Below are 12,691 nucleotides of genomic sequence, written 5' to 3' on the forward strand. Positions count from 1 at the left end.
CACCTCAGAAATGTTAGACACCCAAAATCCAGAGCCAGCTTTTGCAGCTTGAAAATCTTTCGCTAAGGTGCTTGTGAGGTCATGGATGGAAGGGATCAATGATTGCTTGCTCAGGAATGACACATTCATCTAGCCAGTACTGGCTGGTTTGACCTGTTCAAGAACTGACGCCGCGAAGTCTGTGAGACAGCCACAGCTGCTCAGTGGAGAATGTGAGGCAGCGAAGAATGTGTAGTCCCACATTTCTGTATCCCCTACGATCCAGGTGTCTGCTTTGTCAAGAACTAGGAACCTTGAGGATGCCATTGTCATCTCCTGTCTCATGTCAAACTTACCAGAATTGTCGTAAGTTTTGTGGTCAAGAAGTAGATCTAGTTACAGCTGGACCAGCTGTAATCTCACCTGTTCTTAAGGTTCCTCAGCAAAGAACTTTCCATGCAGTCTATCTATTCTTTTTGGTTATCTATAAAACCTTTTCTGACTTTTTTTCTAATAATGATTTAAAATTTTTTTTTTTTACTAAGTTTTTAAAACAACATTTATTAAACAAATTTTTCTTTCTCTTCTGAACATGTTTTGTCATCTGACTGTGATTAGGAGAAAGGAAGGGGTCATTCACATCATGAATTGTGTAGCAGCCTGTCAGAGTTCTTTGGGAACTTTTTAAAGTCTGTGGTAGTCGTGCTTCTGTCCATTCGTGAATCACTTAAGCACATTCATAAATGCAGATGCATGAGAGCACGTTCTTTCCAGTGCCTCCTCTTTGCCTGTGGAAGGTTGACTTTTGCATGTTGGATGTGTTCCTACTGTGCAACAAGATCTTCCACATAGTAGGGTATTTGGGCTTTATGAATCTTAAACTGCTACCCTGCTGCAAGGATGCCGCTGGTCTTGCTGCCCGTAGTTCAGCCTGATGTGGGGCAAACGCTGGACCTGTGGGATTGACTCCTACGTGATTCCTCACAGTCCTTCCCCAAGGTTTCACCACAGTTCATGCCTTACCAGCTTCTGATGAGTTATCTTTGACAATCGTGATTTCTGCAATGCACAAACCCCAGAGCTTTTGTGTGTCCTCAGTCATTAGGTAAAAGGGTTCAGTCTCACTTGTTTCTGTTTCGCTGTTTGCAATGACCGGTTCTTTCCTATCACTGACTCTTCCCAACATCACTCCCATTCAGAGGCTGGAACAGCGATCTCACCAGCTTTGTTTCCCTCTGCGGGGTCCATGTTACAAGCTGAGAAATGAGTCTGTGTTTCCAGGCTCTCCTGTCCCTTCTAGGTGGGTCCAACCCTACTAGAACTCCAACTCCAGTCTTTGCTCCAGCAGTGCTGCAGAATTCTCCCTGTGCTCACAGTGATCGCTGCTCTAAGCTTCTTCCTCCTCCTTCCTGGCGGGACTCGCAGCCCTAGCTCATGCAGGTTATCTGCCTTGCCGTGGAAGCAATTTCAGCTGGGGTATGTTGGGCCGGGCCAACGAGATTCAGACCACTCTCCTTTGACCCCCAGATAAGTGTCCTTCACAAGGATGCAGTTACTGCCTTCAGTGCTGATAGATTTTGTAAAGAACTGGAACTGTTTTTGACTGAGACAGCAAATGTACTCTGCAATACCAAAATGTTTGTTCACTTACAAAGTTACTTGTAAATGAATCAGGGATTAGAACTACAGAAACAGTTGAGATCAAGGTAAATAGGTGTTAATCAAATGTTCCCTTCAAATGCGTGTTGTTTCCATGGTACAGCAGAGCGACATTGTAAAATTAAAACTGTTTATTTTAAGAAGCATTTTTTTTTTTTTTGCTTTTTGCTTTTTTGTTTCCTTTTTGAGCAAGGAAGGTTTTGAAATGATTTCTTAGGAGCAACTTCAGCTCACATGGAAGTGTTTTGTTAAATGATGCTACGCTCAGATTTCTTTCCTAATCGCTGAAAGCTGTGTCAGATTTTTGTACAGATGTTTGCAGTATAAATGCTTTTAACGTGGCTTTTGCAGCACTGCACGGTCACAGTTTCTACAAGCACGCAGGTAGCCCGAGTTCATGGAACTGTTCCTGTTTCTCAGATCGTTGGGGTTGAACCATCCAGCCTATATCATTTGGTAGACTTAGTATCCGTATCACTCGGTGGAATTTTGACTGTATGTCAGAATCCTGGGGACCTTTGCTTTAAACAGGCTGGCTATGCCTAATTAAAACTTTCCTTTCCGTCTCCTAGTTTTAATGATTCAGCAGATAGATTTGGAAATCACTAATTTAATTTGCCCCTTACTTGGTTTCCTTTGTCTTGCAAGCTCATTCCTTTTCCTAAGGCATCTCAGTGCCTAAGAGGACAACTGTGACCTTTAAAGTGAAGAAAGAGATTACCGCACTTTGCGTGGTTTTTGTTTCAGAGGACATTCAGGACGTCAGTGTAGGTGTATTTTTTTTTAACTAAGTACATGGGTGCTCAAAACACTTCAGGAAATGCTGAAATGCAGTAAAAGGAAAATAAGCTTCTGAACTATATGTCTAGATTTTAGAGACTTCCCCTGGAATGACTTATCTGGTTAACTTCTTTAAAAACTCGTTTCTCATTTTTACGTTACACAAACAATCAGAGGTGGACCTTTTTAGCGGCATGTTTTCCTTTTGTTTAGTTTCTTTTTTTTTTTTCCCTTGCGCATGCTTATTTCATGTGCTATTCCAACCCACGTTTTGTTTCTCTTTGGCACAGAGGCACTCTTACATAATTTTTCAGAACTACAAGAGTGTTCTGCAGCAATAGTCCAAAAGGCTACAGCCTGCAGTAGCGTTCTTGCAGAGTTTTGGGATGATCGCAGTAGAATGGGGTATTGTTTTTGATAAGGCCTGTTCTCACAGGGTTCTTAAATGCCTGTTTCTCTGCTCTTGGCCTCCTCTCAAGTTTCTGATAAACATGACTCCACAGTGGGGTGGGTGACACAGCTTTAACTTATGTCACTTCTCAAACGCAGCACTTGAGTTTCTTTCAGGAGAACTTGAAGAAAAGAACGTTGTGTAAATGTCACAGCTGCCATTCTTCGTTAATTCCTGTTTACATGCATGATAATGGATGTTGTGCATCTTGACGTAATAAGCTCACATTAGCCTGAGATAAGATGAATTTAATTAATTCTGCAGTCATCCCCACTGATATGAGAAGTTGGTCTATGGAGGTCAGAGTGGCTGCAAGGTGTGTGAGGGAGAATCCAGCCCCCTAGATCAGGGTGTGGATGCATTTTAGGGTGCTGCATTTGGACTGCCAGATATCCAGCCTAGGAGCCGTGTTAGGGAAAGCACATGAAAGATTCACCTTCTGAGGGGCTGGACTTTCAGTGTTCTCTCTTCCACTGTTACCTTCAAGCTTTGTAGCATTGCCTGATGTTCCCGTATGCTACTCTGATAGTCACTCTCATAGTTAGTACAGAGATATGTTCATCAGATGAATGAGTGGTTTGCATCAGGAGATGTATCAGCGGTTGTATACCAGCAGTTTGATTGCTGCGGAGGAGCAGAGTAAATCTGCAGTCCTGTGGTGTGGTATCCTTGGATCAAACCCATCTCCGGCCTCATTCCCTCTGCAAGGTGCCCGTGCCGTCAGCAAACGGAGAGCAGCCAGGCTGTGGTTTATGGTACTCCCTAGGAGGAAAAAAAAGCCATTTCTGCATCCCTGATTCTCCCTAAATTAGGGACATCCCCAGAGGTGGCAATCACTGTATTGTCCCCATCAAGCACCACGGTTCCTAGTACTTACTGCCATTCTGTGGCCTCATGCCAGCTTTACATTACCACCCCCTGCCCCCTCCAACTATCAGGCTGGGGCTGGAGAAGCGATGCACCAGCCTCTCTTCTGCTGCTGCTTGTGATCTGCGGATTCAGAAACCTGTCTTTGAAAATGCAGCCGTGGTGATTGTAACGGGTATTGGCTAACAAATCGTTGGCTCAAGCTCCGGCACACGGAGTTTACTACAAAGAAGCATTTACTTCCCTGCTGGACACGTATTAGCGTTATAACAAGTCTTCAGTAGATGAAGGAATGAGGTTTGTGCTGTATCCCCTGGGAGTCAGCTAGACAAACAACTATTAGGAAATCTTAGTTGATAATTATTTAAATGCTTGGTTTCTTAATTTCATCATTTCACTTGGGCAACTTTGTATTATCCTAAATAGTTCCCTTCATTCCTCAGTGCTTGTGTTTCCCAAGTGTTTGTAAATCACTACCAAGTCTTCCTTTCCCACAGGCATTGCTTATCCTAACTGTTGACTGAAAATCAGTTCCTCCATCTAATGACTCTGTCACTGTTCTCTGAACTCTTTCCATTTTACATTATCCATCTGGCAACAAAATGTCCAGAACTGAGAGCAGACTGCAGATGTGGTAGCTCCGTAGCTGTTGAGACAGGGATCTGCTGCAAACCATTGTACATCAGGAACTATGTGTTTCTGGGATCGGTACTACAAAAATATAGTCGTTTGTCCCCATCTTTTCTGCCCAGGACACCTTGGTGTAAGAAAATACTTGAGATAGAAACACGTTGAAGTTACATTGTTTTTATTCACCCCATTCCTTTTTTTTTTTTTTTTTTTCCTTTTTCCATCTTTTCTACACCCGTAACACATTTCAAGCTCTCATTGTCATCAGAATTACAAGGCTTTTGAAGCCCAGGACCTGACTGGTCTTCCCCAGTCTGGTTTGCTAATAAAAATAATACCAGCAAATAAAAACTAGCAGGTTTCCCCACCAGACCGACTGGGATGTGCAGTAAAGGTACCTTCTGCTGTAGTTCCCTGCCCTGCCTCTGCTGCATCCCACATTCTGTAGGAGTTAAAGTTCAACTGCAGTGTGTGGTAGTTGTGTTATTTTCCCCATTACCTCCTAGCCTAAGGAGCAATATGTTTTCACTGAATTTTAGGATGGTTTGGGTTGGAAGGGGCCTTTAAAGGTCACCTAGACCAACGCCCCTGCCACGGGCAGGACATCTTTCACTAGATTAGGTTGCTCAAAGCCCCGTCTAACCTGAGTTTGAAACGTGCTTCCCAGGGATACCTCGTGTTCTTGCTCTGAGCTGGTTGCACAACTCTCATGTCCCCACATGTTGGGTCGTCTTCTGGCCTGCCTCACACAGGGCAGAGGAGAAAGGAGGTGCCTCTGGAGAGTCTGTGTACTCACGCAGGGGAGGGAGGTTGGGCAGGAATGGGAATTCCACCTTCAGCAATGTTTGACTGCTTAGAATAGTCTCATTGCATTTTTCCTGTCATTGACTTGTATTTTTGGGCTCTAATAGTTATTATAAAAGCAAAGGAAAAAAAATGTGTCTGCATATATGGAAATTTAATTTCAGCAAAAGCATTTCAGTTTTCATTTGTGTTATCACAAGGTTGCTGAGTTGTTGTTTTTTTCTCCTTTCAATTTTACAGGTTATCACTGCTAGCTTATCACCACTCTTCTTTGTCATGACTGCTAACGTACTGACAATTTCTTGGTAAGTACCTATGTGAACATTTTTCTTAACAGTAAAAATGAATTTCCACACAGTGTTTCATTTTCAAATGGCAAATGCTATTAGTGCTAGTAATATTTAGCATGTGAGGAGAGCCAGGTGTGATGGATTCAGTACAGCAAGACGAATAGAAGAGTGTTTCTCCCCCTTCTGTGGGGGAACACGGACCTTTCAGACATTAAGCACCACCACAGTTCACTCAGCATGTTTTACAGCTAGATAAATGGATGCAATAGGCAAATAAATGACCTACTCAAAGTCATACTATAAATCAGTGGCAGAACTGGACGTAAAGCGTAGGAGTCATGGTTTGGTAATAGAGTTAGCCAACAGAGTGCATTCAAGTTTCTGAACAGACCCTGGTGCTGTGTGTACTGTGAATGCATGAATAGAGGTAGGAAAATAAACTACTACTAATAAACTTTTTTCCAAATCCGTATCTGGATTTTGTAACATTTGGCCATGCACTGCGAATCACCTAACCTGACTTGTTTAGGTACCAATATAAAGGATTGGATTGCAAACTCCTTTGGTCAAAGGCAGCGGTTTTGATCTGGGTTTGAAAAGTGCCCAGCAAAAGGAAATCCCAGCCCAGGGCTGATGCTCTCAGGTGCTTCTGCCATTTACATAACAACTAAAGAAGGGGTTAGGCAGGTATCTCTGAGGATAGACTTGTTATTAGAAATAAGCCTGCTTGCTTTTGAACAGCTTGAGGCTCCCTTTTTTCCCCCTCAGAGTTTGATTGTCATTCTAAGGATTCAGCCCTGCGCTGAAGGGAATTAGCATATTCTGTTCCCAGGTGTGATGAAGAAGATAGGGAAAGGAGAATCTCGGTTTAAACTAGCCCCGTTTATGTATTTGTGAATATGCACTCCCGTATGTACGTTATGCATACGTAATCTCAAATGCTAAGGTAAGTCCTTCGTGGTTTTTGTTAGCTCTAGCTCACATTTATGTGGCCTGTGTATGCAAGAGCCTGAACTAACGGCAACGCTCGCAACGCTGCTAGCACAGGCCATTAACTTGCTGCTCCTGACCTTGTTTTACATGCATTGGCACAGCTCTGCATGCTAGAGGTAGGCTTTTATAATGCATATGTGTTCACTAACATGTATGGGGGAAAAAGGCAGTATCACCATGAATGTGAACACATCTGACACGCCCTGCTGTATGTACTGAAAGTAATATAAATAATGAGTGTGTCTGGATCATTAAAAGAAACTTTGCTTTGCTGCCCTTGGGCCAGTATTAGGCTTTCATGGTTGCAATTAAAAAGTATCGTTATTTGTTTTCAAGTTCCATTATTGTTTGTGCCTCGGTAGTGCCTTGGCCAAGCTCTGGAAATATTCTTAGATGATAGCAGCTGCAAAGCACTCATGAGATCATTAATCACTGAGGTTTTTAGCGTTGCTCCAGTTTTGTCATGGACGATATCATATGTTAATTTCTGAGTGATGGGCAAATGCAGTTAGCTGTCACTCCCACAATAAACAGAAGCCAAAGGATTTGCCAGATGGTAAACCGAAGGTAAATAAAGGTTGGCGTTTAGCCTTGGATTTTAGATCTGCTTCATCCCTAAGTTATAATGATTGGTTCTATTGGCCTAGTAATCTAGTTAAGTATGGATTGCATGGGCTTGCGAATACCTGAAGCTTCCCGTCCTGCAGAAAGGGATTCTTCTTCTCCAGTGATGAAGGGCATAAGATATTATAAACAATTTAAATGCAGGTGCATTTTTACAGGATAGTGTTGTACAGTTTAATCTTTTGTATAGGATTGCCAACTTAATTTTTAGAGTGCTGCAGCAGTGAGATTTTTTTTTAAGTCTCTGTCAAAAATGTTGTAGAGAACACGTAAAAAGGAAAAAAAAAAAGTCATTTCTAAGACTCTGTTGGTTTTTTTAGTTCTTCCTATATGCATCGGGTTTCTCTCCTTGGAATAAAAAAGAATACATTATCCAACCTTAGCTTCCAAAGGAATTAATGCAGAGACGTGTTTAGAACTGGTGCTGAAAATCTAGGCAAGACCTGGGAGTTAACCCTCTCCAAAGAAGTGCTCAGGTGGTTAGTGATTTCAGGCACATACACTCGTGTGTTTTAGATCATTTTGACAAGCCTGCAGCCCTCGCAGCTCCTCGTTGGCAGTTCCACTTGGGGAGGCATTCTGTCTCCACGGTAGGCTGTCAGCACCTACCTCCCAGGGCTGCTCACTGTGTAATTGTGAGGTATTGTGTCATGGCTGTACAATGTTTGTTCCTCTCAGGAACAAGGGGAATTATGTGATTTTTAAAGCAGCTCACCAGAACTAATCATATAAGTGAACGTAATGCTATTAAGGACCAGAGCCTTCAGCTTCACATGCATTTTTTTTTGTATCTGAGGGAAAAAAAAAACCCTCTTGGAAATGAACTTCATGAAAGTTTGTTTTATTTATGAAGTTCATTAAGGAGCTTTTCTGTTTCATAATCTCACTAAGCCATGAGGCTAAGATGAAAGGTCAATATGCTTAGCTTTGCACTGTTACAGAAGTGGAGAAGAGTCTGTGTCCTACCATATTCCTCTCGGATATGATAGCAGGAAAGATTTTGGAGGTTATAACTATTACACAAATGAAGTTGGGTTGATAGATGATTTCAGTGAATGGTTTTGTTTGTAAAAAAGAAAACATTCATCCTGATTTGGATTTACGACATTCATCCTGCTTCACGCCTGAGTCTTGGCAAGACGTGTTAGAGCCACCACTGTGCTGTGAGCAGCAGGGGAAGGAAGTGCCTGGGCACATGTGCCGCTTCAGCCAGGGCACTTCTCTTCCACCAGCTTCCTCGCAAAGAGCAGCAAACACAAGGATTTCTGCTGGCCTCCCTAGGCCAGTGGGAACGCCCCAGCTTTTTCCAGATTTCCTCAGCTCACAAAACCTGGGCTTTACATCTGCTCCTGCCTTTCTTTCCTTTTCTTGCTGGCGGGTGGGTATATAGTTACTCCCCTAACTACGTGCAATCTTCTCTATGTAGACTCGTGTCTTTTCATGTCGTTACCATCAGCCCCAACATACAGAAAGGGCAATTTCTGGTGCGATCCGTAAAATAAGACATTTCTTTTTTTCAGTCTCTTATCAAGACAAATGAAAAAAAAATCACCTGGGATACTGCCTCTAGGTTGAAATGTATTCAGGCAAATTAATGCCGTTCTCTTAATGTTGTGGTGTGTTTGGCATTGTACCAAGTAAAGGGACTTGCCTGATGCTAAATCTGTGGTTTACTTTGTTTACAGCCTTGTGATCAGTGGCGTTGGAGAAGCTTTGCTTGTGTACACTGAAAGGACAGGCACGTAAAGCGGAACCAGATCTCACCAGCTGGAAAAGAGCTGACTTGCAGCCTAGAGAGCCTATCACGGTTGAAATGCAAGAATGAAGAAGTGCAACCAAACACAGGGAAAAAGGCCTATGTTTTTTATTTTATTTTATTAAGAAGGAAAAACTATGCTATTAATAGTGCTGGTAAGAGAGCAGCATAGTTGGTAGGATGATTTGCCTCAAAGCACAAAACAAACTATTTCTGATTGATGTGGTAAAGGAAAAACTGTGCTGTCTCATGCCATTGGCTCTGTGCAAAAACCTCTCAGTAGCAGCTTTTTGCACAGGGAACTGAACTCAGGAAAAGCAGCATTCCCCACTGGATGCTCCCAGGTTTTTGTTGGTGTTGTTGAAAGCTGACAGTAGGTTATACCAAACAGTGTCAGAGCCCAAATCCTGCCCTGAGCTCAGTATCAGGAAGGACGGACTTTGTTTCCAACTGATCTGAAAACAGCAAGCCGCTGCACACAGGTCTGTAGTCACGCCGTCTGAGCTGGCACAGTGACTGAGGCCACAGGGCTTCTGGAGATAATTCCCTCGTGGAACTGCGGTGGGTTGACAGCTTTGCCAAATGGGGAAATCAGCAATAAATCTCAATGTCTGTAGTGCCTGCTGTTTGTGTGTTTTTTTCGCCTCCCATTCCCCAAGATTTCTCTTGAAGTCTGTGAATTTTTGTCATCTGGAAGGGGTGGAGGGAATTGTACTGTTCCCAGCAGTGGTTTGTCTCTTGAATTGTTGCAAGAGGCAACAAAGATTATAAAACCTGAATGGATGTCATAAGGAGTCCAAGGCAATTTATCTCAAGAGTTCTTAAAATTAATTTCTGGTTGCTTAATGAATGTTAGAAATGAGTCTTGATATATTAGTGCCTGGGAAAGCAATTTATGTGAAAGTGGTATTAAATGTTGACTTGATAATATTGTGAGGAAGGTCTCCATGGTAAAAGGAGCTTGATAACAGGTCTTCAATGAGGAGACAGACTTGTCTCATGTGGCATTAGATATCTAAACTGCAGTGCCTTAATCTAAGTTGACAAAAATTTCCTTCATGGTCAGTGGAAGGAATGGGGTGCCTTCACAGAGAGAACAACGGTGCCTCATGAAGGAGGCCCCGAGTGATAGCCTACGTTTTGCAATTGTAGCTGGAACCTTTGCTGTGGGAAAAGCTCTCCGTGTACCTCTCAGTCTTGCATAATTTTCATGGGTAGGTTGCAGTCTGGATTTTTTTTCCCCCTGCTCTCTCGTTTGTCCTATTCATAGCAACACAGCAAACCCCAGAACACCCGTTTGCTTTCTTGCTGGTGGTCTCAGTGGAAAGAAACGGCCAGATCAGCAGCAGGGGTTCTTGAATTCCAGAGGGCATGCTTAGGGTGTTTGTGGGAAGGTTGTTTGGCTGAAGTAGGCATGACATTGTCTGCGTTCTGGGGAATTGAGTCTCGGCAGCTGCCGAATTAGTATCTAAGCTACCCGCTTAGCGAGTCGGCTACGTATTTGTTAACTTCATGCACGTTAAACAACACGGAGCTCCTTTGCTTCTGTTTTTCATTTTTGTGCCTTACCACAACGTGCTTGCATTTGTAAGACTCTGCTTGATGTAAATGAAAAAACTGCAGGTTTCAGTCGATCGCTACATAAGCCCTTCAGGAAAACAGCGTTGGGCTCCCCTGTTAAACGCGGCTGGGAAGAAGCAGCACGCTCTGAACCAACCTGACCTGCTTCAGACGGGGATGACCCCTGTGTTGGGTCAAAGACCCCCTTCCGCTGGTCTTGGAAGAGGGGCTCCTCCAGCAGCATCTCCCGGGTGAGAGCAGACACAAGGAGTGTGTGACTGGTGGGGATGGGACAGAACAACGTGGTAATTTCCTGAGGAAACCATGGCCTGGTCTTTAGTTGAGCCCTGCCTCAGGAGGAGAGAGATTGCAAGGCTAAAAAACGCACCTCGGCGTTGTAATAATGGTCTTTGAAGAGGGAAACCTCTGAAGTTCAAACTTAAGATTGCTCTCACAAGACTTGCTAGTGGTTATGTTCAGTAATTGAGAGGAAAAAAAAGAGCATTTACATCTAATTGTTTTGTTTTCTAGTCAAAGATACCAGGAAACAAAGATCTGAAGAAGGAGCAAAGCCGCAAGGAGGTTAATTCCTAAATGCATGGCAGTGGTCCTGTAGTCGAGCTGGTGAAGAACCTCATTTTTTTCCAGCCTCCGTCATTTCAGGAGCGTCCCATCTGAAGGCTCAGCAGCTCTTGGGCCATCAGCGCGCGGGACTAGAGAGAGATGGGGCTGTGCTGAGGGCAAGCAGATCCTTGTAGCTGCCTCATGCTGCTTTCATGTCTGCTGCTTCTGATCAAACCTCTCTGGCAGATAGTGCAGAATCACGTGATGCCTTTTTGATCTTATCTCGCTCAGTTGGTTTGTGGCGAGGCTCGTATGATCTGCTGGGGAGGCGCGACTTGCGCGTCTCGCTGGTCTTCGGGATAAAGAGGCTCTTCAGGTCAAGCGCCGCGGAGAGAAGCCTGAAATAGCAACGCTGATGGGTACGGACTACAAGCGGGTGGTCAAAACAGTCTTCTAGACCTGGCTGCTGTGCCACGGCTTCCTGCAGAAGGTTTTATTAAATGAATTAATAATCTGATGCCTACCGCTGAAGCAACTCCGTTGTTACTTATTGCTAGGTGACTGTTGTGCTCAGTGCTAGGAAGAGAACTTACGCCAGTCTTTCACTACCTTTTGTGTTTTTTTTCGTGAAAAAGCAGCGGACCTATTAAGATAATTGATGAGAGAGAGAAATACTTGCTAAGGGGTAGAGTTATAATTTACTGTTCTTTTTTTAACAGCTATGTCAGAGTTGTTGGATGAGTATATATGTACTTAGGTTCTTGTTTCCCATCCTCGAACAAGATCTGAAAAATTCAAGACGTGGCTTTGTGGACATGGCTCATGTTTTGAAAAGGGTGCTGTTATTAAATATGGTAGAAAAATTATTTACTGGGAGCGTTGCTGAGGGAAGGAGGCCTTCTTCCAAATGTTTTATCTGAAGCCTAGGGGAGCTCGAGGGTTGAAGAAAACTCCATAGCAAATTTGTGTTGCCCAGAGCAGAAGCCGACTGAACGTTTTCCAGCCAGATGATCTGCTACGTGAAGCAGGCAACAGACCTGCCTGAAACCTTAATCCTGCTCCAGACAGCAGAGCAGGGGCAGGCTGGTTTTGTTTGCAGAGCAGGCGTGGGTCAGGGGAAGGAGACTGGGGGCAGGACTGGCAAAAGCATGGGCCGAAATAGTTCTGTGCCAGGAGATAAAACGGGAAGAGATTTTCTCCTGAAAATGTGTTGCTTATTTATTTCTTTTTTGATTAGGGCACATTACAAATACATGGCTGTTTAGCCCCAGAAAGCGATTAAGGGAGCCCATGAGGGTTGTGTAACTATTTCCATAGCGATTGCTTTGTTTGAGAAGCTTAACCCTTTGTTAGCTATGCTTTGACCTTGTGTGAGCTTCGTTTTCTGCTAGAAAAGTGACTCTTTGGGGAGAATACTGGTGAAAAAGATGTTTCTTGGTTGCTGGGGTGGGGAATGTACCCCTTCCTTGCTGCCTGGGATGGGCTGGCATCAGGCAGTGCTTTCCTACCCCTTAATAAATGTCTCTGCTTCCAGAGCAGATGGGGGTAGCCAGCTGGCATCTTGACTTCTTGATTTGAAAAATCTCTCTTTCTCTCCAAATCATGCTGACAGCACGCTCGGTGTGTTCTGTGTTATGCTTTGTGATTAAGGTTTAAAAACAGGCAGCTGAGGATGCTCAGGCTTCTCCTGATGTTTGCCATCAGCGGTCCCAAACTTTTCGTGACTCCCTTCTG

The 12,691-nt window shown here is 43.7% G+C and overlaps 1 protein-coding gene across 2 annotated transcripts in view; it reads left to right on the forward strand.

The window, feature by feature from the left end:
• The window catches only part of TMEM241 (transmembrane protein 241), a 54,808-nt gene extending 45,359 nt beyond the window's left edge, over positions 1-9,449 (forward strand). For both annotated transcript variants that reach the window (XM_035317286.1, XM_035317285.1), the window contains exons 14-15: positions 5,411-5,475; positions 8,763-9,449. In XM_035317286.1, the coding sequence (XP_035173177.1) occupies positions 5,411-5,475; positions 8,763-8,823 (126 nt within the window). In that variant the 3' untranslated portion in view covers positions 8,824-9,449. The remainder of the gene's footprint in view (positions 1-5,410; positions 5,476-8,762) is intronic.
• The last annotated feature ends 3,242 nt before the right edge of the window (positions 9,450-12,691 follow it).

This window comes from Oxyura jamaicensis, chromosome 2, assembly GCF_011077185.1.
Source record: "Oxyura jamaicensis isolate SHBP4307 breed ruddy duck chromosome 2, BPBGC_Ojam_1.0, whole genome shotgun sequence".
Taxonomy (NCBI): domain Eukaryota; kingdom Metazoa; phylum Chordata; class Aves; order Anseriformes; family Anatidae; genus Oxyura; species Oxyura jamaicensis.